Source organism: Stylophora pistillata, chromosome 4 (assembly GCF_964205215.1).
Source record: "Stylophora pistillata chromosome 4, jaStyPist1.2, whole genome shotgun sequence".
Taxonomy (NCBI): domain Eukaryota; kingdom Metazoa; phylum Cnidaria; class Anthozoa; order Scleractinia; family Pocilloporidae; genus Stylophora; species Stylophora pistillata.
In genome coordinates, this window is record NC_142522.1 from 13,934,227 (window position 1) to 13,961,616 (window position 27,390).

At 39.0% G+C, this 27,390-nt stretch overlaps 2 protein-coding genes across 2 annotated transcripts; one reads left to right on the forward strand and one right to left on the reverse strand.

Annotated features, from left to right (window-relative positions):
* Window positions 1-79: 79 nt before the first annotated feature.
* Window positions 80-22,129, reverse strand: LOC111345078 (uncharacterized). The gene is made up of 23 exons (XM_088758317.1): window positions 21,801-22,129; window positions 20,741-20,832; window positions 18,635-18,678; window positions 16,423-16,495; window positions 15,489-15,596; window positions 12,909-13,137; window positions 12,679-12,796; window positions 11,996-12,125; window positions 11,412-11,513; window positions 11,196-11,246; window positions 10,387-10,449; window positions 9,641-9,734; window positions 8,882-8,907; window positions 6,542-8,011; window positions 4,431-5,814; window positions 3,992-4,141; window positions 2,528-2,645; window positions 2,001-2,136; window positions 1,776-1,874; window positions 1,514-1,558; window positions 1,119-1,175; window positions 950-1,017; window positions 80-363 (listed from the first exon to the last, which is right to left on the reverse strand). The coding sequence occupies exons 1-22, from the start codon at window positions 21,889-21,891 to the stop codon at window positions 973-975; spliced, it is 4,725 nt and encodes a 1,574-aa protein (XP_088614443.1). The 5' UTR covers window positions 21,892-22,129; the 3' UTR covers window positions 80-363; window positions 950-972.
* Window positions 22,130-22,867: 738 nt separating this feature from the next.
* LOC111345080 (ciliary microtubule inner protein 2B) lies at window positions 22,868-26,685 on the forward strand. Its single transcript, XM_022952336.2, has 4 exons — window positions 22,868-23,027; window positions 23,168-23,397; window positions 25,358-25,897; window positions 26,416-26,685. The coding sequence occupies exons 1-4, from the start codon at window positions 22,972-22,974 to the stop codon at window positions 26,490-26,492; spliced, it is 903 nt and encodes a 300-aa protein (XP_022808071.1). The 5' UTR covers window positions 22,868-22,971; the 3' UTR covers window positions 26,493-26,685.
* The last annotated feature ends 705 nt before the right edge of the window (window positions 26,686-27,390 follow it).

Genomic DNA, 27,390 nt, shown 5'->3' on the forward strand with positions numbered 1-27,390 from the left:
TGGGGATGGTTTATTCCAGGCAACACAATTCATGACCGTTAGTGTTACAATTGTGACATGAACGACAAAACTGTAAAAATAAACGGAAAGAAACGAAAGCAGCTTTATTATTTACACAGAGAAAAACCTTGAAATCGTTACAATAAATAACTTGGAAAAACATCAAATTATTTTGTCTGGTGCAATGCACCAAAAGGAACGTCGTTGGGTAAATTTTTCATCTTTTTGCAAGTAAGAACTTTTACAAAACTTATGAAAGCGTACAAAATATTTCTTACACTTAGTATGAACATTAAAGATATATCCAAGACTAACAAAACCGTGAGAGTTCGGGACATCAACGTTCTATTTTCGTAAAATAATCTGAAAGTAAAACAAAGGACAAATACTATTGTCAAAGAACTGAAGAGATAAATTACATTCTGGTAAAAAATGTTTCGAGAAAAACTAGAGACACTAAGGCAGTTTTCGCCTCGGCTTATAGCTGGTGCATAAAGAGGGCAACTTTCTATAGAAACTGTGGTGCTGCTGCTACGGTGGGGGGAGGGGGGGCGGAGGGGGTATATAGATGATTTGATTTATCAACTGAGTTTATAATGTAAATTGGCCACCGTAGAGAGTTTCAAAAGCTCACATTTCGAGCGTTAGCCCTTTGTCATTCTCTCTGACGAAGGGCTAGGTTGATAAAAACCAAAATATATTAAAATAAATTATTCATTGTTTTTGGTTAAAATCATAAAGCAACTGGAGCAATTAGTGATTTGAATCAAAATCTAAAACCTTCACTCGTGTTTTCTCACGTTTAAGACATTTTCTTGCTTGTACCAAGAGTCCCCCTTGGCTCCTAGCTTCCTTCGATCTGTTTAGTAGCTGTGATTAATTTGGTTTCAGTCTGGTGACATGCAATTTAAAAGCGCTCTATCCTCTCTCTACTGTCTCATAAATATACCTGATAAATAAGAATCATCTTGTTTACGACAGAACTTGAACCTCTACAGTACCCGCACTGTAACCTTTCTGCTCAAAGAGAAACAACAGGATTCAGATTTTCAAAATTCAGAATAAGTTTACTTACAAAACTATCAAAAGGAATATCACAAAACGATAACGACACTTACCACCAGAACTCGGATTTTTTTGTTTCTTCTCACGAGTTTGGCGATTCGAGTCTTCTCCTAAAAAAATGAGAACAGCTTAACGGCCACATCATCATTGAGTCAGGAAACGAAATAGCCGAAAACAGCCGATTTGGGCCAGACCGATAGCGCCGAATGTAGCCGCTACAGCCGAGTACATCCTCGTCCAGCCGAATACATTCTAAAATAACCGATCTAACCTATCTATGGTGTGGCGATGAAAGTCGGCTCTATTACGGACGAACTATGGGAAAACTAGGAGCGTCATTTTCTGACAAAAAAGCATTTTAAGATGTCCAGTAATTTAACGCTGTTTATGGATGCTACATATCTAGCTACAGTTACAAGAACATATATAACACAAAAATTTCTCGTACCTTTTTGTTGGCAGAATTCGAGTACACAATGCAGCACTCAAAAGCCTGCAGTGGAAATTACAAAAACCGAAAACGGTTCCTTAGTAAATTGATTCTAAGTATTTTTACTAGACTAACAACGTGAAATTTGATCCTCAGAGCGCCAGAAGCAGGATTTTCGCGCGCAGTTTCCAATTTCAGAGATTGTATACTCAATCTTGTCAACACAGTCCCTTCATGCTTATTCAAACAACACAAATACACAGCCATATCCATGACTAACCTGGGCAGGAGGAGAAGTGTAAAACTTGTCATCAAGCACCCTCAGGTCTCTTTGATTCACTTCCCACACATCACCAATGTCCAGTAGTCGGATGCAAATCTAAAGATAACATTTAAATAGTCAATTTGTTAGAAGCCCCAGGAAGAAAATTATATATTTTTTTCAATTTGTAACCATTCAAATGATCCGTTACAAACCAAGACTCGCACAGGAAAACCAATTTACCTTTCCCTTTCCCTTGTCCAGGGTTTTCTCTACAAGAGCACGGTACCAATACTCATCTCGCCCCTTCACGGCACACTGCTTGTATATAAAAATCTCACTCGGATCAAGGGTTTTATTGCTGGCTTCTATGTGGGTCCTGTCATAAAATAACTGCTTGATTAACAACACACTTTCACTGCTAAACAAACTCGATCGAGAGGAGAGGAAGCTAGGAGACCGATTCCTCCATATAAGCCAAAGGGAATCCCCAAAAGGAATCCCCAAAAGGAATCCCCAAAAGGAATCCCCAAAAGGAATCTTCTACTTTCAGACTCTATGTGTCTCCAGTCAAAAATACTGCACGCATTTCGTGTGGCGCTCCGTCATTCCTTTGGACCACTGTTTGACATTGCATGGGCGTCTGAGGGGGGCTTAGGAAAAACGAAAGACGCTACTCCTTGAGATACGGAACAAAACACAGAATTGCATGGACGCGTTTGAAAAACCCTTCATTTGGCTTATGGCCGCCAAGCACAAAAAATACTTACCCCATGCGTACCATGGCATCCACGAAGGCATCTTCCTCCTTCCTGGCTCGAGTAATTTTGGCCCAAAAAGTGCCACTGTTTGTCAAGTTCTCTTGAACTATAATAGAATGTTCTCTCCCTACAACAAAGAGAAAACATGTAGACAGGTATTTAAGAAACCATCATCAAAGGTCAGCGCTACTTCCAACGCTAGAGTCTTGCTTATACACTTTAAACCTCGCCGTCTTGTCCACGAGAGTGTGCCTTAAGATTAGCATTTTCATAGAACACATCCACCACCATTCGAGTTTTGGATTTCAAACCATTGGCAGGCAAAGCGCGAGGAATTCAGATGACACACCATAAAACCAAAGGAAAGAAAAGGGAGAAAAGCTACGGCACATATCGCAAAATATCGCTCCTTCGACACGATAGCGTCAAACTAATAATAATAATAATAATAATAATAATAATAATAATAATAATAATAATAATAATCGAATATTTATCCAGGATAGCCCTTCAGTACCAAGTACTATTATCCACGGGGTCCTGCTGTTAAAAAAAAAAAAAATATATATATATATATATATATATATATATATTTAACATAATTGTAACATAAATGAGAATAAACAAAAATATTTAAAGAAGACATGCACCAGATTAAAACCGTTAAAAACTACAATAAAAAATCACAAGTAAAAAATCGTACAGGGCTTTCCTAAATAAAACTTTAGAATTAATGTTTCTCAAACGTAATGGCAATGAATTAAAAAGTGAAGCACCCAAGAAATAAAAACTAAGGCGCGCAAAATCCAACTTCACCTTGGGTAGTTTTATTGATTTCCCATTGTTTCTAGTGTTTAAGGAATTATGGTGAAAACGTTGAAAATAATTCGTAAATGGGAAACATGTAGTTCCATTGAGGCAGACAAAAACAAAATAGCACGCTTTCTTTTGCAGAAAGCTGTCAATTGTTAAAAACCGAAGATCGCAGTTCTTCGGACTACATTTCGGGGTAATGACTTCGAGGCTTCGTTTCTCAATGGAGCGGATCATGCGCTTGCGGGACTCTGGCCATCCAAGACTATTACGGCCGCAATACATAAATATTGGCATAATCATCGATTGGTAAATTCGTTGGGCACAAAAAGTATCAATGCTGGAACGGACACGCCGTAAGAGGCAACAAAATTCTGCTAAATCATTATCCATTTTTCACTGCACAAATATTTGTCAAACACTTGCTAATTTTCCTAGTTCATGTCAGTAGATGCAGTCATTTACTGTATGCTTCTTTGTCGAGCTTTCCACGTATACCATTGTCTAGGGTATTAGGGTCTTTGCAAAACTCTCCTGCTTCCCTCCGCCCCTCCTTAATCAGGAGATGCCCATATATATCAATGATTAAAACCAGAGTGATACTTGCAGGCCTGGATAAAATTCATGTCAAAAAAAGCTACTAGGCTGTGACTTCCTAACCTATCTCAAGGGGTACGTAGTCAGATATCACTAATTCCTCTGTGCTTTCTTGAGAAAGTAGTTCTGGTGACAGCAAGCAACTTGAAGACACTTCCCGACACGACTCGCTATTAGCCAGACCTGCAATGGCTGGGATGTCATCTGACCTGCCTGCGATGGTAACAAACAAAACATTTCTTTAGTACCAATTATTGTGCAACGACATTACTTAATGGCAACTACTTACCATATTTAGTACCAACAAAGCACGCATGAATTTCGACATTTATGGCTAACAACAAATCTCTCTCTTGTACGCTCCAAAAACAATACTTAGTGCAATGGATAACCACTCTCCTCAAGAACCAAAAGGAACATAACGAACTTAACGCATTGCATTTCCTAAAATTCATTTCATAATTGAAACGAAAGAAATTAATTTTCTAAAAGATCTTCTCACCATCAGCCACTGAGGTTGTCTGAATGAGCCTAGAATTGGAAGGTTCTCCAGGTTCCAGATCACTTAAGTCACCGGGGTACTCTGCCATTTCTGTTTTAAGACTGTTCTTGAGAAGATTCTCTGTATTCCTGTCGGTCAAGGGTGGGAGCTGGGCTGATAAGTCTGTGTTAAGACTTGTTTTGGAAGGTGTTCTAGTTTCCCAGTCACTCTCGCCAGAGGGCCCAATTGCAGTTCCTTCAACAAGACTTGTTTTAGAAGGAGTGCCCGTCTCCCAATCACTCCCACCTGTGAACTGAGATGCGAATTCTTCGTCTAAGCTTGTTGTCGACATGGTTGGCACAACTCCTCTTTGTTCTTGAGGAAGACTCTTATCCGGAATTCCTGCTTCCAAGTCACTTGTGGCACAAAGTGGTGTGACTGTATTAACTCTTTCACCTGTCTTTGATGATGTTTCCAGAGGACGTATATCAGTGGACTTAGCAACTGTCTCAGTTTCAATGGTAGTCTTGGAAAGAGAACTTGACGCATTGGTTGGTCCACCCACATCCCTCTGAAGACTTGTTTTGGAAGGTGTCCTAACTTCCCAATCACTCCCATCATTGGACGGGACAGTTTCTACTCCTTCAAGACTTGTTTGGGAAGGTGTCCTAGCCTCCCAATCGCTCCCATCATCGGAAGGAACAGTTTTATCTCCTTCGAGACTTGTTTTGGAAGGTGTTCTAACCTCCCAATCACTCCCATCGTTGGACGGGACAATTGCTGCTTCTTCAAGACTCGATTTGGAAGGTGTTCTTACCTCACAGTCATTCCCATCACTGGACGGGACAGTTTCTGTTTCTTCAGGACTTGCCTTGGAAAGCATTCTACATTGCCGATCATGCGCGTCACCGGGAACTTCAGCTGTCGCTCCAGCTGGACTTATCGAGGAAGAAGAACGATTTTCCTTGTCACTGGATGTAAAGGGAGCACGACTGTTGTTTTCAGTTAACGGGTCCCTTTTTTCCATGGGAATTTCCTCCTCACTATTCAAGGGCTGAGAGGTTATATCATTGACCACTGCAATGTCTACATTTTTAATATTACCATCAGGTTCCTTATCAGCAGAAATTGTGTCTTTCTCAATTTTAATCCTATTGGGATCACTGCTTTCCAGCCGCTCCATGACTGTTGCATTAGGCCGACGAGAGTCATACTCATTAATAACGACTTCTTTGTCACTCTCGATTTGATCAGCACCCTGGTCACTGTGACCAGGTCCATCACTGCTGACATTTGTGGAATCGACAGATAGGTTTTCACAGTCATCGCTGTTGACCTCAGCAGAGACGTCTGTCTTGTCGTTACCAGTACCTGGCCCTTCAGAAGTTTTCAAGCTGTCTTCCATCTGATAAGAAAGTACAATAATGCGCCTTAGTCCTTGATGAAACAAACAAAAAATCTGACTGCTTGGAATCAAACCAGTTATCTCCTCATTACCAATCCCTTGCTCTTCCACCGAACTATAGGGTGCTTGGGGTGAGTTAGACTGTCCAAGATAAAAAAAGTTACTGAGACTAAACCCTGGACAATTATGGGAGCAATTTGTTACCACCAAAAGTTTAATACCCGACAGAAATTTAGACAAGGGCTTGCACTATTCTATAAAGTATCTTTCTTTTGATAGTCCATTTGGCATATGGGAGAAAAATAAACACGTGAAAAAATAGTAATAATAAAATAAAGTCGATAACAGTTTGTCACTTGAGGGAGCCGTAATCGACTCTTGACCATCCCAGAGGTGGAGAACGTCTGTATCTTACTCCTTTGAGTGAGTATGCAGTCTTCGGTTTAAGTATTGACATTCTTAAAGTTGTTAAGAGTGTAAAGTTACTGATCTTTTTTTATCCCGAGACATCTAATAATTGCTTGAACATGTATGTCCATGCGGTTTAAGAGGTAAACTATGACGGACATCTAAATTGACAATGTAACCGGTCAAAATAACCGGCAAACTGTAAGTCGGTCCAAATAAAATAAACTTCAGCCTAGCCAGACATATTGTTCTTTTTCCAGCGTTTTGAACACTTTAGGCAGCTAAAGCCACTCGTGTTTAAGTACATGTATGCACTTACTTCTTGATCCCAGTCTTCTTGAGATGCTGGTGAATCATCACTTAACTCCTCTTTGGCAATTTTCCACCAAGGTAGCTCGGCATCACTCCTGAGCTGTTTCTCTTTTTGATTGTCGATGTTTGACTGGCGAGTATTGATAGCATCTTGCAAAATTGAGTTGAAGTAAGTGATACTTTCGTAAGCCTTCACAACGCTCCGTCCCACGTCATTAGCAATTTCGCAGCCGTCCATAGCTTCCGTGAAGTACCCGACAGAGACACGACTTTCAGGTCTAAACTTTATATCCTTAAAATAAAGGCTGTTAGCATAGATCCACCTGATGTCACATCTTCCAACCATCTTTCCACCAAATTTAAAAGGCTCATTGAGCATGGGACAGCTCTGTGTCGGGTCAACAGAGGTTAACATTTCAGCCAAACCGCAGAATTTGATGAATTTATGTCCTGCAAACAGGAGGAACACTGAGCCCCTGCCTCCATTTCTGACACTGTTCAAGGCCAAATTTAACATTCTGTTAGTTCTCGTATTGGAGCACCAAATATCAAACTTCATGGCTTCGATAATTCGCCTGGGGTCTGACTTGATCAACACAAAACGAGCATATGGTAGTTCCTCCATGCAAATCATACTCACAGAGCATTTGTTCAAGATGTAGTTGTACATTGCGACATCAACAACACCAACAGATAAGTGGTTATCTGGCACTGCGTTGCGATAATGCTCGATTGAAAACACTTCATTGACTTCTGGCCCCAAAGTGGGAGCCTCACTTCCCAGGTGCTGAAAAGTGGATCCTTTTTTGACCAAGAGCTCATAAGCAGGCACATCAGTGACCTTTTGCTCTGTCTGCACCTTTTTGGCCACGCCCTCAACTGAATATTCAGAAGTAGGCTCATTTTGTGTCTGGCTTTCAGATGTGGGCATGTTTTCAGCTTGATCCTTAAGCCCTGACATCTGATTACCCTGGTGGTCATGCACGAGTACATCTTTGGTTTGGAGTTCAGATGCTGGCATATCATTGGGTAGGTGGTCAGAACTAGGTACATTGTCGACCTTACTCTCAGACATAAATAATGCTTTGGCAAATGAATCTTGCCCAGGAAGGTGCAGTATACCAGGGATTCTGGCTTGTTTGGACGCAGGTAGAGAAGATATCTTGTCTAACACTTTATCCCTTTCTGGGGATAAAGGGACAAACTCTTCAGCATCGGGACGAAGTGTTTGCTTGCTACCAATGATTTCGGCATTGACTGAAATTTTGTCTTTACCAGTGACCTTCTCGTCAGAAACACTGTGCTCAGTGTCTGTCTTTGCCACCGTCTCTCCAAAGGATACGGCATGTTCACTGTCTACCTCTTGAGCAAGATTGCATGTTCCACCAGTGTCTTGAGTCTGTACTTCACTGGCATCTTTTTGAACCACAGGTTCTTCGGCATTTGCTTTTGCTTCTCTTGGCTGAGCAGGATGGTCCTCAAGCAAAACAATTAACCACAAATAAGCCATCAAATCTAACGCTGCCACCCAATACTTGTAATAGCTCTGCCTTTACGTAAATGAACAGTTACCTGGACTTCACAGGCATGAAAAGTGGGTCAATGTAAAAATTGATCTCACTGACTTACATATTAGTTCTTTTGGATTGTCTGTCATATGACAATTAAGTCTAGGTCTGGGATGACCCCCTGTCTGTCATATGACAATTAAGTCTAGGTCTGAGATGACCCCCCTGTCTGTCATATGACAATTAAGTCTAGGTCTGAGATGACCCCCCCTGTCTGTCATATGACAATTAAGTCTAGGTCTGAGATGACCCCCCTTGTCTGTCATATGACAGTTAAGTCTAGGTCTAAGATGACCCCCCTTGTCTGTCATATGACAGTTTAGCCTAGGTCTAAGATGACCCCCCCCCATGAATCAAACCAAGACTTCTTGATCTAGAGTCAAGCACACTTAGCACTAGGTAATCACTGTCATTTCAACTGTAAAATTATCAAAACAGGCTTTCATTTACGTGATTAACGAACATTTCATATCCTCCTTCTTGAACAAAAGGTGGTGTGTGCATGAAAACAGTATTCAACTAAAATGTTGATTTGAAACAAAAGCACTGCAGCCTATGAATTTGCACATTTAAGACTGTTCACTACTCTATCAAATCCCCATGGAAAAAAATAACAGTGACAATCTGTAGTCATACCTGGAGGTAATAGTACCACAATAGTGAAATAATGTCAACTGGATGTCAACTATATATTGTGAATAAAATTGTATGCATATTCTCTTCTATTTGCTGACATTATCTGTAAAATTCAATGCACTTGTATGTATTTCTATTCTCACCTCTGTTGCAAGCTTTTGTTCCTCCACTGAAATAATGAATACAACAATAAACAATGCTTCAAGCTCTGGCGAAATAAAATCATTACACTAACCGCCTCCCGGTTAGCTCAATGGATAGAGCGCTGGTCTGTTGTGTGGGAGGTTGAAGGTTCGAGCCCCGGCCGGACCAACAATCAGGGTCTTAAAATAATTGAGAAGAATTTGCTGCCTTTCTATAACATCAAGAAATGGTTAGATATTCTAGTCTTCTCGAATAGGGACGAATAAATGGAGGTCCTGTCTCCTGCAGGGTTGGGGTACGAGACGTTAATTTCCCACACACGAGATTACTGTGTGATGGATGTCCATCCCTGGGTGGGATGGGTGGGTTTACAGAGGGCCATGCGTTAGAAAACTCTTTACTGGGTTAATCATGTATTTACCCTCTTGAAATAAAGAACATTGTATTGTATTGTATTGTATTGTAACATTTGAGGGGTTGCCATGCAAGGTTGATTTAAAAAAACATAGCTCTTTCACTCTTTTAATTACCAATTGGATGGGTTTCTGATACATTTTCTCAAAAATTCAACCCTGGGAGTATAAACTTCTGTAAACGTTCTGTATCACAGAACTGATTTTTAACACTGACTGCTGTTTTGCCTATGGGAGTGAGGATGCTCAGAGGGACAGGGAGTTGAAGAACTTTTAGAATGGTCTGGAAAACTTAAAATTATCTTACAATTCAAGTTAGGGAAGCAAAAATCTGATGTGACAAACCTAGTTGAGCCACCTTGCTGTTGATGCACACAGCGTTGTCCCCACAAGTAGACAACAACAGATGATAGATAACAGTGCCCTTCTTGTCAGTGACCTTTTGGATAGCAAAAATAAATAGACAAGAAGCAAGATGAAAACAAAGTAAATTACTTTGCAACCTATAGGTAACCACAACCTATAGGTAACCACAACCTATAGGCAACTGTAATAGAGTTTTCACATGTAGAGTATATTGAGGTAAGTTTAATAGGGGTAAGTTTCTAAAGAAACTGTCGTGCTGCGTTGCATTGGTAGGGGTAACAAGGTAATTTGGTAATATATCAACTAAGATGGAAATTGTAAAATGGCCACCGTAAAGAGTTAAAAAGCTTTTTAAAATTTACAATTTCAACTTAGTTGATAGTACCAAATTACCTTGAGGTGAGAGTAACTGGCAAGAGATGGTAGACTACGCAGAAGTCTGGGTTGGCTTTTATGATCTTATTGAAAACTTTGTGCACAACTCTTCTGAATAACAAATGCTAAGGACAAATACATGTACTTCAGAAGTGCAACACATTGAGTCATTCACATTCAAGGACCAAAACCCATACGATACTTCCAGAATGTATTGCCAGAAGAAAATTCCAAGTGTCATCAATAAATTGTTCATCAATCAGTCTTAGCCCTGAGACCAACAGGAAATGAAAAATTGTAATACCATGATAAAATTCTAACCAATATTTCCTGCTGTGCAAAAAACTTACCTGGCCTTGAACTGCTGCCATCAATTCTCTACTGAACGTCAGATCTTTGAAGCACCACTTTGCCTGCAAAAGAAAGAAGTTTCGTCTAGCCCCTTACTGCTTTGGACTACTGTATTCTGCCACCTCTTCCTGGATAAAATGCTTGTCCTTTGGAAGAAACCCATGTTAAGAAGATGTTAACGAACTTGTGCGCGTGCGACTCACATGCACGTGCTTTGGGATTACATAGGTTAATAATATCATAGGCGAATCACACAAACCTTTTTTATCATTGACAAGTGCAATTTTCTTAGAGAAGAGTTGAGAGGTTTTTGGTTTATCGAGTGGCGGTTTGTTTAACAGTTGTTGTCATTTACCGTGAGTTTACAGTTCTCCATGTTGGAATAAATGTGTTTGCTTTGATTTTCCATTTCACTTCCAAACAAACCCCCAAGGGATTCTCCAAGTTAGCCTGCAGCGCAGGTGTCTTATTAGGGCTAGTCAAAAACTTTCCTTCCAAAATTTGAGTTGCCAAACTCAGGGGGCTGCTTATCATCCAGTGTGGCTTATCTGCCTATCTTATGGTTAAAAGCTGAAAGTTTCTAAAGAAACTGTGACCGTACTGTGTCGGTAGGGGTAACAAGATAATTGGTTATATCAACTGAGTTGAAATTGTAAATTGGCCACTGTAACGAATAAAAAAGCTGAATGTCAGCTTTTTTATTAGTTATGGTGGCCAATTTACAATTTCAACTTAATTGATATAACCAATTACTATGTTATGGCTACTCAAAGTTGGTGCCTACATTGTTAACAAAAATTCTCATTACCTCATAGGGCAATTGAGTATCCAAATTTGATAAAAGGCAAGCTTGAAATGCCTAAAAAAAAAAAGAGAAAGAAAAATGAACAAAGCATGTGGTTTACTTCTGTCTTCTGGATGCAGAGCAGTTCAAAATTAAATTTACTATCTAAATGACTGATAGAGCGAGACTCATTAAATCACTTTAAAAATGTTTCCACCACAATACATAGCCTGACTTTACCTGATATGGGATAAATTTCTCATCCAGATCAGATGAAAGTTCACAAAGAAATGAAGGCACAGATTCCTCAACAAATCCATAGTCGAGAAACCGGATCTTACACTGAAAAAGGAATAAAAAAAAATGTACATTCAACATATTGTACCTTTCAAAGTATATTAAGTCTTAAATCAGACATTCCTAAGAATGTGACTCAAGCAACCAATTCATCTGTCACATGCAGTCCCATCCAAGCATGTAAAGACAAGACTCTCCAAAACCATTAGAGTGATCTAATCCCATAAAGGGAAACTGTGATTAGCAATGGGTCATGTAATAGATTAAGTTATTGGTAATAAAAAGTCAAAATTCAATTTCCAGAAAAATAAAAATATTGAGATGAATTTGAGCTGGCCTTGCCATCATTCAAACATAATATCAATGAGATATAATTCTGTACTTCAAGGCTATTAGAGATCATCATGCCTCACTGCACCCATCATAATTTATTACTAATTTCAATCACTTCGTGGTGAGATAAACAATGGTTAAAATCTTGGAAATTATAAAATGTCAATGATGTTTGAACGACATAATGCATTTACCTTTTCAGAGGACGGTACACTTTCAACCCTGGTACGGCAGAACTCCTTGCTCTGTCTGTTAAGAGCTGCACAAAATGTACCTACTTTTGGCACAACAGGGTTTCCAAAGCCATGCTTTTTATAATGGTTACTAGAAGAAAAACAAATGCTCCTTGTCATGAGCAATACTAGCAAAGACCTATTCTCCACAAGTGCACAAGCTGAACTATACTTTACCGGGTATCTAACTTAAGAATTGTGTTTCCTCATACCAATTCAGTTGACAGTTATTGAGAATTATGCATGTTACAGAAAGATAAAACTGCATAGAATTTATTAATAGTTGTCCATTTTTAAATGTTTTGTCTGATACCATAAAAGCCTCCCTTTAAAATCAAAATCATGGTAGAACCTTGTGCTCTTAGTAAAAAAGATGAGATAAACTTGTTCATTCATATGATACACTGGTTTAGAGGCGTTTTGACATCTCTTGTAAAACTTGTTTTAAAAGTGACCATACTGTTTTCCACACATTTCCCACAGCACTGACAATAAGAATCTGTTTAGAAATCAAGAGCTTCTACAGTTGGTTATCATTTCCTTTATTCTCACAACCTCAAAGTTTGATTCAGGGATGATAATAAAAGGAGAAATTAGATACTAGTCACTCTTTGGATTCAAAAGGGTCAAGGAAGTAGTCATACTTTATGGCCATTACAATCTCCTTTCTCATTTCTATTGCTGGTTCTCCTGTCTTGGAAATCCAGAAGGATCCATTCCTTGCCAGTGATCCAATTACGCTGACAGGGAAGACCTCTTTGCCTTTGGAAAGTCAATAAAACCGATTAAAATTATTCCACCATCTCTTAGTTAAGTCTCTCTCTCTCTGATGTTTTAAAACTAAAAATAACAAACAATTTTAAGTCAACTGTACCTTCCATCTCCTTACTGAGTTGAACTTTAGGTTCCTCAGGCACCTCTTGCTCTTCATTGCCAGGTAGTGTGTCCTGGGCAGGGACAGAGGTTGGCTGTTGGAAGGAATCTGACTCAGAGCTGTCTGGTTGCTTTATAGTCACTGTAGCATTTGTATCTGCAACAGCTTGATCAAGTTCACTGCTACTTTCTTTATCTGGAGTACTACATTGTATCAGCATGTTGGACACCTAAAAAATGCAAATGTGCAAATTGGGACAAAAATAAACTCAACAGTGCATTCCCAAATGACTAAACACCATACAGAAAAAAAAAAAATAATAAGTAAATTGATAAATAAAAGCTGTCTATTACTACAAACTGTCAACTCTTCCATTTTTTTTTGCAAGCCTTTCTTCCCATCCACAAATATATTCACCAGATTATTTTTGACTTACTGTATTTACCTACATGCCTAACAAGAATCTATCGACCAAATCTTTTTACCAAACACGATGTTATGAACGTTGCCAATCCTTGCTTGACCATCATAGAGTCTCTGCGGCTCAGTGCTAGAGCATCAGAACGCCAATTCCAAAGGTTTGAGGTTTTAATCCTCATGGAGACTCATATTTTTTTTCTTGTCTTACACTCATAACTGCAAAGACTAGCAAAAACTAACGATAAAAACCGATGTTTCGGTGTCATCATGACGCCATTGTCAAGGAGAAATAAAAAATGAAGTTTGTAGCAAGGTGTAACACTAAATTAGCATAAATATGTTACGAGCTAATTAAACAAATACTTTTGCGCGAATTGAATCGCTTTGCACGTTCAGAGTGGGTTTTAAGTCCCTGATGAGAAGCATTTCGTTCACCAAACAATCGAACTGTTACTACACTTTTTCAGAATGCTAAAACGTTTCAGTAGGTCTTTTGGGACTTCGCTGTGCCGTTCATGGTAGTGTTTATATATTGAAGATGCCTTTCGTTTATGTCCATCCACGCGTGTGTGTAAGTGTCCGCGTGTATAGCCCACATAACCCGCATCACACAGGTCACATTGAAATTGATAAACGACGCGTTGTTGGTTGACAATCTGTGGCTTGATTTCTCGTACTTTAAGATCTTGGCCAACTTTGCGGCTAACAAATACTGGCTGGACAGTTGTCTGCACCTTCATGCTAAGATTCTTGAGCTCTTTCTTAACATAATTTGCTGATTCCTGATCTTTGAAAGGTATGACCACACGAACAATGGATATTGGTTCTTTGGGCGTCTGTGTGGGCTGCGTACCAACAATTCTTGATTGTAAGAAGGTGTTAATGGTAGAATTTACCAGGCGTTCCGGGTATTTAAGCCGTGCGAAAACTTTCTTTAGGCGATCACACTCATCAGAGAAATGGGCCCAGGAGGAAGATAATCGGTGTGCGCAATCCAGCATAGTTTTCAGCAAGCTCCGTTTGTAGCAATTGTCTACATGGCTTTGGTAGTGTAATAGTAGGCCCGTGTTTGTTGGTTTCACATATACCTTGGTTTCAATCCGACGTGCATGGTTGATTAGTTCGGTGCCAAGGAAAGGAAGCTTGCTGTTCTTCTCCACCTCCACGGTGAATTTGACCAAAGTGTGATTTCTCTGATGAGTGTGATCGCCTAAAGAAAGTTTTCGCACGGCTTAAATACCCGGAACACCTGGTAAATTCTACCATTAACACCTTACAATCAAGAATTGTTGGTACGCAGCCCACACAGACGCCCAAAGAACCAATATCCATTGTCCGTGTGGTCATACCTTTCAAAGATCAGGAATCAGCAAATTATGTTAAGAAAGAGCTCAAGAATCTTAGCATGAAGGTGCAGACAACTGTCCAGCCAGTATTTGTTAGCCGCAAAGTTGGCCAAGATCTTAAAGTACAAGAAATCAAGCCACAGATTGTCAACCAACAACGTGTCGTTTATCAATTTCAATGTGACCTGTGTGATGCGGGTTATGTGGGCTATACACGCGGACACTTACACACACGCGTGGATCGACATAAACGAAAGGCATCTTCAATATATAAACACTACCACGAACGGCACAGCGAAGTCCCGAAAGACCTACTGAAACGTTTTAGCATTCTGAAAAAGTGTAGTAACAAGTTCGATTGTTTGGTGAACGAAATGCTTCTCATCAGGGACTTAAAACCCACTCTGAACGTGCAAAGTGATTCAATTCGCGCAAAAGTATTTGTTTAATTAGCTCGTAACATATTTATGCTAATTTAGTGTTACACCTTGCCACAAACTTCATTTTTTATTTCCCCTTGACAATGGCGTCATGATGACACCGAAGCGTCGGTTTTTATCGTTAGTTTTTGCTAGTCTTTGCATTTCTAAATCTTTATTGCACTCATAACAAGACAAAAAAAACCATATTTTTCAAGAATCTAACAGGTATACTCAAGTGCCAGTCTTGCAGAGAGAACATTCTTATATTTTTTTTTTCTTTGTCCCACACTCATGACAAGACAAAAAAACATCTTTCTCAAGAATCTAACATGTATACTCAAGTGACAGTCTTGCAAAGAAAACAATCATAATAACAGTAAATGTTTTCCTACTTTTGCCAGATACTGAAAAGCTTTTTCAACTGCTCCTGTACAACCTTTGATTTCTGCAACTCTCCTTTTGGTGGCTAATTGCATTTGCACCAACTGGTTTAAGGTTTGCTGCAAGCAAAATTAATTACAGTTCAGAATCACCTTAATTTTTCTTTCAATTATTAGGTAGCCTTATCTTTTCCAAACTTGGCAGAAAGATAAATATATCTTATTAACCAAGCGCGAGGGCCGTACTGGGAGAATATTGGCCCGAGGTCTTGACAGTACGGACCGAGGGCCGATATTCTTCCAGTGCGGTCCCGAGCAAGCTTGGTTAATAAGAGATTTATTATACGACTGAAGTTCAAAGGGACACAAGTGCGGTATCATTCAGGACCATTCGGGACAGTGCCCGGTCCAATACTGAGAGAATATTGAACGGCAATAGAGCATTTTGATTGGTTGATTTTGGTTATTGGCCCTCTGACTGCACGAGTCGTGTAATGAATATTAATAAATTATGCCGATCAATTCGTTTGTAAAAATGGGGGTCACTGCAGTAGTTTTAGAGAGAGATCATAATGATCTTTTGGTTTATGTTTGTAAACAATAATGAATGAGCTGCGTGGTTGTAAAACAATTCTTGTGTCTCTAGTGTCTCTTGCTAAGAGAGAAATAAATATATCTTATTAACCAAGCGCGAGAACTGTACTGGGAGAATATCGGCCCGAGGGCCGATATTCTTCCAGTACGGTCCCGAGCAAGCTTGGTTAATAAGAGATTTATTATACAACTGAAGTTCAAAGGGACACAAGTGCAGTATCATTCGGGACCATTCAGGACAGTGCCCGGTCCAATACTGAGAGAATATTGACCGGCAATAGAGCATTTTTATTGGTTGATTTTAGTTATTGGCCCTCTGACAGCCCGAGTCGTGTAATAAATAAAATTATACCTTCTCTTCTTCTTCTGTGTACTTTAACCTTGTCAGCACACTTTGGAGCAATTCATTCTCCACCTCAAGTAACCTGTTTGAAAACACAAAATGTAGCATGTCATGAAACATAAAGTTCTCCATCTTCATTGGACAAACAATGATTTTTTTCTCAAAATAAAAAAGTAGATTTATTGTAAAACTTAGACATGTTCAAAACTTAAAAAAAAAAACCTTTTTGAAGTAAAACTGCCACACTGATAAACCCAAATACCATGACAATATGTTCACATGTGAACTCATAAATGACATGGTCATTATGCCAGGAACAAACCCTGGTGAAAATCCTGGCCAGGATCCTGCAGGATCCTGCAGGATCCTATAGGATCTTGAATAGGAACAGGATCCTAACTAGGATCCTGTATAGGATTTAAATCCTGACTAGGATCCTAGAAGGATAACAAATTCTGAATAGGATCCTAAGTAGGATCTTAGAGATAAATAGGATCCTATGTACGATCACTGGCCTGATCAGGATCCTGGGCAAGAATGATATCCTGGATATATAGAGGATCCTGTGTAGGATCATTATCCTGATCAGGATCCTAGGCAAGAATAGGATCCTGGATTATATATAGGATCCTGTGTAGGATCACTATATTCTGATCAGGATCCTGGGGAAGAATAGGATCCTGGACATCTATAGGATCCTATGTAGGATCATTATCCTGATCAGGATCCTGCGCAAGAATAGGATCCTGGATATATATAGGATCCTATGAAGGATCACTATATCCTGATCAGGATCCTGGGAAAGAATAGGATCTTGGACATCTATAGGATCCTATGTAGGATCACTATCCTGATCAGGATCCTGTGCAAGAATAGGATCCTGGATATGTATAGGATCCTATGTAGGATCACTATATCCTGATCTGGATTCTGGACATCTATAGGATCCTATGTAGGATCACTATCCTGATCAGGATCCTGGGCAAGAATAGGAACCTGGATATATATAAGATCCTATTAAGGATCGCTATCCTGATCAGGATCCTGGATATATATAGGATCCTATTTAGGATCACTATATCCTGATCAGGATCCTGGTCAAGAATAGGATCCTAGATATATATAGGATCCTACATAGGATTACAGCATTATAACACTTTCCTAGCATTTTAGTCTACACCTTTGATGTTTGATGTCACATTGTAATTAGTACCCGCTTTTGTATTACATCATATTGTAAATAATTTATTCATCTATTGTATGCTATATAATTGTTCATACTCAGTTACTCATTAACTGAAGATGGCATATGCATGCCAAAACATGTCTTTCAAAAAAGTTGTATATTTCTTACAATGTCTACCATACTTGCTATTACCGCGACCTTGTGGAATTATTGTTTTAACCGAATTTAAAAAAAGGTGAAGGTAAGTCTTAAGATTATAACCTTGGAAGAAGATCAATTATTAATCCTGACTTCATACACAACACCAAAATGGCCTCCACCGCCTAGGATGATTTGCTAGATGTAGGGGAATTCCATGCTGACAAAGATGATTTAAAACAGGTCAAGAATCACACAAAAGATTACATAGCAGGACTAAAGGAAATAGATAAAGAAAAATTACGAGCGCATGTCATGGAAGCTTTTTTGGCATTTGTAAGATTTTATTACAAGAAATCTTTGAAGCCTAATCCGTGTGATTGCGCTGATTGTAAAAATGGAAGGAGAAATTACAAGAATCCGACAACAGGAACATTAAAGACTAAAGTCACAGCAGATAAATTGTTAACCTTAATTGTAATTTATATTATTTTCTGTGTATTCTAGTGGAGTGAGTTTGTTTTAAATAAAGTTCCTATTTTTAATAATATTCGGTATTTTTCGTGACTATTACACCATGTTTTTATCATACACTTGAACTTTTTATCATACCTTTGAACTTGTACAAGATCCTACAGGATCCTATAGGATCTTGTACAAGATCCTACAGGATCCTATAGGATCCTACAGGATCCTACAGGATCTTGTATAAGATCCTGAATAGGATTTCAGGCAAGATCCTAGTAAGGATCCTATCAAGATCTTGCACAAGATCCTGAACAGGATTTTCACCAGGGAATCCAGAATTTCATAGATACAGGCATATCAAAATAATCAATACTAGATTTTCATTTACTGTTGCACCTTAAGCTTTTTGCAAGGACAACAAATACATACTTTTCAATGTCTTGGACATCTTGTGACAATCGCCGTTGTTTCCCCTGTGGAAGAAATTACACACCTATCATTTCTATGATCACTGTGATAGTATATGTAGAGAGCATATTTGGTGAAAGAACTAGAAATATATTTGCATTCAAGACCCAAGTAGTGTATCTTCCATATCCTCACTAATGACAAACTTAAATACTACTTAAGCCTGGTTCACACATACAATACAAATGCAAGTGCAAATGCAAGGATTTACAAGTGTTACAATTACCCAATGCAAATGCAAATGCAAGCGTCAACACAAAAAAGGAAGAAATTTTCATTTACTTAAGCTTGCACTTGTGTTTGCATTCAATCCCCACAGATGTGAACTATGGAAATGCTTTAAATGCAAGATGAAAAACACAGGTTCCATTGGTTCCATTCCACCATGGTAAACTTCAAAATAAAATGGTGTTGATGTCTTCCTTCATTCCCAAAGAAAAACTTGTGGAAAGTAATGACAAATTTCCTGTACTTTTTGACAGAAGTTCTCCAAAATTTAAAGGAAAATCAAAGAAAAGAGTCTTCCCAGGAAAGATGTAACCAGAGAAGTGGGCCCAAGAGACAGTATTTTTTACAAAAGCATCTAAACGTAAACAGCATCTCTATATTGATAAAACGGCTTTCAAACCATTCAGTAAACAATTAAAGCATAAATTTTCTCTTCAGAGCTGTGCAATTGAAAATGAATAATAAATATATTGTAGCAAACTCTATGGCAGAGGCTAAATCATTGTTGGCAATCTTTGAAAAATACTTCCAATGCACTTGCATGTCTCCCTTTCTTTGTGAAATGTGAACTTGCTTGCATTTACATTCACAACACATGTATGAACCAGGCTTTTAAAGCTAAATTAGTTTCTCTAGTGTAATGCAAAGAGGGGGAATGATGCTCTCCTTTGGATGAATCAGAGTCATCCACACCCCAACATTAGTGTTTACCAGAATTGGCTGACATTAACTGTTATATGCACCACTGTATTCATCCTATTCTTTCTGTATATGTGACACTTTACTTTTCCTTCTGATTCATCAACAGCTCAAATCAAGCAAATCTTCTGCTAATGCTCATCATTTGATAAATCCACAAAGCAACACAACATGAGTGTGTGTAACATGATAGCATTTTTCATAACGAAAATTTTCCGTCATAGACTTGTTGCTTTTTCAAATTCAAAAGTTCTTTGATTTACACAACAACGTTACACAAAGAAAACTTATGGTACTGAGTATCGAAGACACATCGGTCCCACAATTTTTTTGTCAATGGAACTCATGTAAATCGTATATGCACGTCTGACTGCCCTGCATCTGAGCCTATGAAATGAGTCTGCACAGTTAATGTATGTCTGAGTGGCACTGTAAGTGGAAATAGTACAGTGAAAGTGTAATGTCTAATCCTAATTCATCCAGGTTTCTTTATTCCTTTACTCAGAAGCCTTTTAGGGTAATTTTTCTCCATTGGTTTTAAAGAATCCAACCATCAAGTTATAAACGAAAAGAATTATACTGAGTTTTTTTTTTTTTTTTTGAAAGCTTTCAAATCTGAAATCAGAGTTCACACTTAGTCTGGTTTACTCGTATATATCTTAACCCAGGGAATCTGGCAAATGAAACACTGGATCACCAGATTTCTCGAACTGGAAAATAGAAAAGCTACATACTGTATGTCTCCAATAACCCATAATTACAGCCCAATCTATACAAGCTGTCACCATGGGGAATGATGGGGTGACCCCTTAGTACAGGTTGACCAGCTAATGACTTGCATGATGTTTGTCTGTAATGTTTGTCCTAAACATGGAATAAATTTTAATTGAGATTATTCTTAATTCTGTCTGAGTAGTTTGGCTTTAAGTGTCAATTCAATAGAGGTGGAAGACAATACAAACAGGCCATTTGGACTCGGTCAAGGGTGACCACGAACACGTAATAGAAGTGAAAATTACAGTACTTAAAAGTAAAAATTTTGGGACATTTACACAACTGCTTTATACAGAGTGGCAGCTTAATGCAGCAGACCTTAATGCAGGTGTAACTACAAGTATAATAAAAATTTGGATGTTTTACCAAGACTTCTATTTGTTCATATCTGTGTGCCTTGAAAACATCCAGGCTATGCACTTGAATATTACACTGAGGGCACAGACAGATAATTCTATCTGTAAGATAAAAAAAGAAATCATAAATGTAACTGTTGTCAAAAAAGTGTCTCTTGGTTTCATGTTAACTATGAACCAGTGGCATAAAATATACAGTACAACTTGTGCTTAGTTTCATTAGCTGATCCTGCTTCAAAAAAAACTTGCAATTGTTTACAGATTAAAGAATCAGGTTTAAAAGAATAAAAATTAATCCATGCATGAACAGCAAAAGTCAAGTCCCAGATCAGCAATGAGACAGATTCGGATTTTACTTTTCCACATTGTTTGTGTCATTACCCATTCAGATTTTGATAACCACAAGATAAGTATTGACCTGAGCGCTGTGCCTCTTAAGGATTAGAAAATCCAAAGGATATTTTGGCCACAGTTACAGGAGTAGGAAACAATATGCCACAGTTCGGATATAATTTATGAATCTTGTATGTATTCGATGTGTTTAATATGCCACATATACATTGACATTTGCAGCAGTTGCACATGTCTATTGAAATATGATGCAAAAATTTGAGCCACACAAAACAAAAGTGTTGGTCTGTTGACCTCGTTCATTCTTATTCAGGTACAGCGTCATGGTACATATCCAGCAGACCTGGTTCTTTTTTGAGTGTTGGTGCCTAGATCTACTGCAAGTCTGAATTCCTTTCTAGTGTTGATGCTTAATTTCTACGCACCAAGATATTAATTTTAGTAAGTCTAACTGTTTTTTGTTGATTTTTTTGTTTGTTTGTTTGTTTTTTTGTTTAACCACATTTAGTATTGTACTCATTTTAGCTGTCATTTTAATCTTTACCGGGTGCAAATCACGTGCATTCACCTTGGACAAAATCAACATGTTTACCATGTGTTTCCTGCACCAAAACATGCTTACATGCATGATTTGCACTGATACAAGAACAGATCACTGGTTTGGAATACAAATCTTTCCAAATAAGCAAACAGTGTGAAATTTTAGGAGGTGACCTTACCATATTTGCAATCAAAACACTTGAAATCCGCTCGCTTCTCAGGATGATTGTAGCACATAGGCGCGTTTAGCGACAAGCTCGCAGCAGCCATGGCCACCAACTTCACACAAGAAGCTACTTTATGTGACCTTCTTTAACGTTTTCCAAAAAAAACAAAATTTATAATCTTCCACGAAAGTTACCCCCGTAACGAGAATTCACGCTGGTTACATTCTCAATTCTCATAATGACAACCCACTGTAAACCAACTGGTGATTGTCTTACGCATGCTTCGAAGTCTCGCGCGTTTTTTCGCCCGAAGATGACGAATCTTCGCCTGACTCTTCGGGAAAACTTCGCCAACTTTAGAAATTCCCGATACAACGAATGCTCGTTACTATGGTGACGCCCGCAGGTCAGGAGGAACGCGTGCTTGTCACTGTTGCCACCGACCTATAATGCACAGTCACCACTGGAAAAAAGAAAGCAATATTATACCGTCGATACTTCGACAAATTCTTTCTAGAATCGCATAACCGAATAAAATCTTGCATTCTTATTGGTTAACGAAGCGAGGTATGACGTTGGAACTGCGAGTTAAAAACGAGGCTAGAATAAAAAACAAACAATATTATTGCTGTTTTCTTTTTTTATTATTTCTATTCAAGGAAAATTCATTACATGACTAGTGAATTCCGCGTTAAAAACCAATATCAGATTCCGCGTGCAATTTCCCGAGCCAGGTAATGAAATTTCTTTTAATATTCGCAAAAGAATTCACTGCAGCGAACCGATGACAAGTTTTTCTGCGTGATCAGTGATAATCACTGTTGAGTTTCCTATGCATATTTACATATTTGTATCTCGCGTGTTGCCATCTGGGTGACTTGACATCAAAAGAACAAAGCAATTGTCTTGATAGAACAATAGCTCACCATGAAAACCTCTAATTGGAAATAAAAGAGAACGCCTTTTAGGCTTAAAAATTTGCATTCAAACGAATAAGTATTTGTGTTTTAATTCCCATGGGCTCGCGCGGCCTTCTGGTTTTATTGTTAATGAAGTCACACGGATAATTAAGTATAATGTATTATTAGTCAATTGTCTATCCAGTTGAATCTTAGTGCTTTAGTAGATTATGCCTTTCTAAGATCACGCTTTTATCGGGGTTGAATCTAGACAGCGAGCAAAAATGAGAGGAACCAGAAAATCTACCCTTATGACTCCGGATCCGTACCATATACCTGGGTAAGTAACATCGGGCAGGATTTTTTACTCAGGCGCGCGCTAACCAAATCGCTTGCTCCTCACAAATGCTTTCAAATGGAATACTAGCATCATTTTCGCCAGCAAGCATTTATGCTTTCATGATTGCTTTGCTTCCACAGTTATTGCGGTTATTGCCCACAATTCAAGTACCAAATTGGCGAAACTTTCGGAAGAACAACCTCTCAGCTTTTGACAACATCAAGTGTGGCTTGCTCTGGCAGGCCTGTACTGTCCGACATTACTCCACATCCTCGACCGCCGAAGGACAACAGGAGATCTTTGATAGCTGCGCGTTGCAAAAATCTCGGGGATCAGAAATTGTGCGATGAAATGGTGCCGAACTATACAGGTAAGAACTAGGAACAATGTTTTTTCTTCCTTTTAGCTCTTAAACATATCTTAGCGCCCTGTTTTGAAACGATTATCTAATCGTATTTTATAATCCTTGGTACACAAACGAGTGTCATAAAAGTTTTCTTGCGGTTAGCTTTGCTAAACAGAGGAAAACAAAACCCTGTCTGTAGAGGGACTTGTCAAAAAGATATTAGAATATAATACTGTTTCATTACGAATCCTAAAACAACTTTCCTGCGTTCCTCTATAAACAACAGAAAATAGATCAAAAGAATTCAATGGTGACAGACACAAACACAAGAGTAGCAAACGCTTTATTCAAGTTAAGAGAGGACCAGAAACATAAAAAAGACCGACGATGTTTCAATAAAAAATTGAATCATGTTGGAGCTGGATGAAGTGGTTTGAAATTATTTAATTCGCTTTTAAGAGATAAATAAGATTCAGACGTCCCAGTGTTTCCCTGTTGTGTGACTCTTGCGATGAATAGTTTACAGTTGTAACCAAGGGAGCAGACAAGTCTCGATTTCATGAGCTCTAAAATTTATGTAATGTATGCGTTGCCCATCAGATCGCTGAATATTGCGTTATCTTTGTTTGTCTAACTATGATATGCCGCTGGAACATCTGCCAGTCTAGGCACTACAGAAAAGCTAATAACCGGTGAGGCTCAAACAATTTCTTTCACGAATGTTTCTTTTTTACTTTTGAACAAGTACTCCAGCAAAAAAAAAAAATTACTGACCGGTTTATCTGCGATGATATTTGCCCACTAAAATGAGCAGATGTTCAAAAGTATAGCTCTTGGTAAAAAAAAAAAAAAAAAAAAAAAAACGAAATAAAAACTGAATTTTACCAAAGGTTTAACCTTCACGGGTGTATCAAAATTTAATACAATAGGCATGTAAATGAAGTGTGTCGGTGCAAGGTACCGTTTCTGCTTTCAGTTTCCTCATTTCTCTCCCTTTTCTCGAGAAGGAATTAAAGAATCCAGCCAGAGACATGAGGCTGCGGCCATAAATGACTCGAGCATATTTAACAACTATTTACCGAGGTGACGGTGGCTAGGACAAAGTTGAATAACGTCAAAGGTATGCGGTCACAACGCGGGTTCAAGCGCACGTGCGAGGTTTGAAATTTAGCGAAATTTGCCGCCGAAAATGATAAGGAGCTGGTATTTAAAACCAAGGCATTTTATTGCAGTCGAAGGCATTTTCCCATGTCAAAGTTTTTTAAGGAGAAAGTTAATTTTCGAAATTTTTTCGGGGGGTGTACAAGGTTTTTGGAAGTTGTTCTGCAAAAGGAAAGCGGTAAGGAAAACAACACCTCTAAGGAACAGAATAGAAAAGTAACCTTGAGAACGTCTCAAAATCCGTTTTCCGCACCAAAACCTAGCGCGTGTGTCTACGTTATTCAGCTCTGTCGGTGGCTGGTGGTGGAATTTACCGAGCCACGTAAGTGGAGAGGTAAATATACACCGACACTTGGGTGGACAGGTCTTTTAGCATTAGCTTGAATATTGCGATGATAAAGCACAAAGAGATGACTAACTCATTCCGCCAACGATTACAATAATTTCGAGCGCCGCTTCTTGTGCGCGTTGCTCGGAGGTGAACAGCAAAGAATATTCGAAGTTTGAGTAGCTAATCAGAACGTGCCTCGAGGGTTATCCACTGTATATGCTAAATGAAAATATAGAGCGGTGCCACAAAATTTTAACAAACGTGCGCGGTTGATGTTACTTGATATGCCTCCAAGTGTTCCCTTTTTCAAATGAGAAAAGTGGTCTGATAGCAAGTTGCAGATGGTTGTATGTTTTATTGGGCCCCGTACCCAACCCGTGAGGGACATGTATTTCGCCCCAAATCCCGATACGCAAAGGAAAAATCCCTATCCCATTTGAAAATATGCAAAGCTATTACAGAATTTACCTTTACCCTTTTTTCGTTTATAAGGCTATATACCAAAAGGAGAGCATTACTTTGGAAAGCCTTACGCAGACACATGTCTAAGCGCTATTGCAAGTTTCCAAGAAGACCAAGTGAAAAATCATCAGAAGATCCGCGACCTTAGGACAATCGCAGAGCTACAAAAAGGCAAAGACGTTCCCAAAGAACTGATCTCCAGTGATACCCTGATTACGACCAAGTACCAGACTCCTCTCAAGTCAATAACTATTCGCCCTAAGGCGTATTATTCCCCATTTGCTCTACAGCATTCGCTCTCTCCATTCATTATGAGTAACGACGACCCGAAGAAATTCCTCATGTCGGGATACACGGGATTCGTTCCCCGAGCCAGGGGCGAAATGGGAATGGGCTATCCATCGTTGACGAATAAAGCGCTGTGTGATTTTGCGGTTGAAAGTGACAGGCTGAAGCGGGTCAAGGAGCTTCCGATAACTGTCAATCGACCCGAGATCAAACTCGTCGACACCAAGCCGATTTACATCCGAGGTTCGGGTCAAGTTCCTCATTACACTGGACATGTGCCAGGTAAATTGCTCACTCTCTTAAACAGGTTCCCTCGGAAACGGAATTTACTAAGGCTTTGTGTAACTCCATGGCTTCAAGTCGTACAAGATTGCTTCCCCTTCCATCTTGCTGTTTAGCCAAATATTGTGTCGATTTTTAAAAGCAAGCCTATCAAGGTACACTTTTTGCGAATAAAGGGGAATTGTGTTTGCGGCTCTGCCATTTATTACACTAAGAAAACATCATCTTTCTCAACTTACTAGAAAGGTTGCGTAAGTAAAAAGGAAGGAGTAAAACTTCAGAAATCTCCTCAATTTTGAATTTAGCTTATTTGTCCGTGTTGTAAAGAATTCTTGATGCGTGGGGTTTCATACGCAATAATCGAAGGTACTCTTCTTCCGATTGGCGGATTAAATTCGTACCTAGATCTCTTTCCTGGCAAAGCCCTCCTCGTCAGTGAGAGATCTGGGTACAAGATTAATGGCAGATTCCTTCCCTCCAAGATTAACCAAACGTCTCACTTTCTATTTGGTTTTCAGGTGAGAAGTTCCGTTATGGAATGACATTTGGGTACAGCACTCAGAACGCAACGCCTATGAAAGCCCTAACCGCCTAAAGACATTACTTACCGCGTTTATGCAATATGTGTATCAAAGAATTTTGGTTAAAACTGAAGATTGTTGGAGAAAGTAACTAATATCTTATCGACAGTTGTGCAAGTTTAATTCAAAACATTTATTTTATATTCCCAAAAGGATCATTATCAGTCAGCTATTCTGTTAATGTTAATAAAAATTTTAACAAGAAAAGGCTGGCAGTGTATTATTGTTCTGGCATCACAGGGGGAATCGATTCCCTTCCTTTTAGGCCGATGCCGGAGGAGGAAGGGAAAGGAGAGAGTTTTTTCGCCTCGAGCGTCCTCGAACGCCCGCGAGTGCCCTCGAACGCCCGCGAGTGCCCTAAGAATTACGTGTCGCGTATATATGCACAGGCTCGGTTCCCTCTGAAGTATCAACTGAAACACATTGATTACTGTAAGCCAGCTTTCTTTTCTGGACGGGTGGAATAAAGCTAAAACTCATGCTACTCTGAATTTGGTTCATAAGTTTCTTCCTTTATTCAGAGCAATTGCAAACTTGTAGAAAATCAGGAACAATTAAAGGAGAACCAAAGCCCTAAATGGAGCAGAGGCGTTCATAAACGTCCAGGTCCATTTGGCATTTGACGCCAATCTAGGGTTGCTCATCGTGAAACGATCTAAATACCTTATACAGACCTTTGGGAGTCGGAATACGTAGCATTCAAGTCATTCCAGAGACTTTCAATGAGAGTGCCGTAAGTTCATGAGAAATGTTTGAGAAATAGTCACAAATTAGGCCTGATCTCGAGCTCTCTTCAATTTCATTTGCGTGTCAAATATATCCCTAGATTTACTCTCCCAGCCATTCAAATCAGTCAAAACTGAAATCAACCGCGAATTAGTTACCGGCGTTTTCCCGCGCTTTAACTGTTTT

What these genes read in the sequence shown, in the direction of transcription:
- LOC111345078 (XM_088758317.1), bottom strand. Translation starts at nt 21,891, where the DNA reads ATGGCTGCTGCGAGCTTGTCGCTAAACGCGCCTATGTGCTACAATCAT. An exon ending in TGGCAGCAGTTCAAGGCCAG is followed by an intron (nt 9,735 to 10,386) that starts GTAAGTTTTTTG and finishes GCTATCCAAAAG; the next exon opens with GTCACTGACAAGAAGGGCAC. An exon ending in GATGCCATGGTACGCATGGG is followed by an intron (nt 2,137 to 2,527) that starts GTAAGTATTTTT and finishes ATTTTATGACAG; the next exon opens with GACCCACATAGAAGCCAGCA.
- LOC111345080 (XM_022952336.2), top strand. Translation starts at nt 22,972, where the DNA reads ATGAGAGGAACCAGAAAATCTACCCTTATGACTCCGGATCCGTACCAT. An exon ending in GATCCGTACCATATACCTGG is followed by an intron (nt 23,028 to 23,167) that starts GTAAGTAACATC and finishes TTGCTTCCACAG; the next exon opens with TTATTGCGGTTATTGCCCAC. An exon ending in TTACACTGGACATGTGCCAG is followed by an intron (nt 25,898 to 26,415) that starts GTAAATTGCTCA and finishes TTTGGTTTTCAG; the next exon opens with GTGAGAAGTTCCGTTATGGA.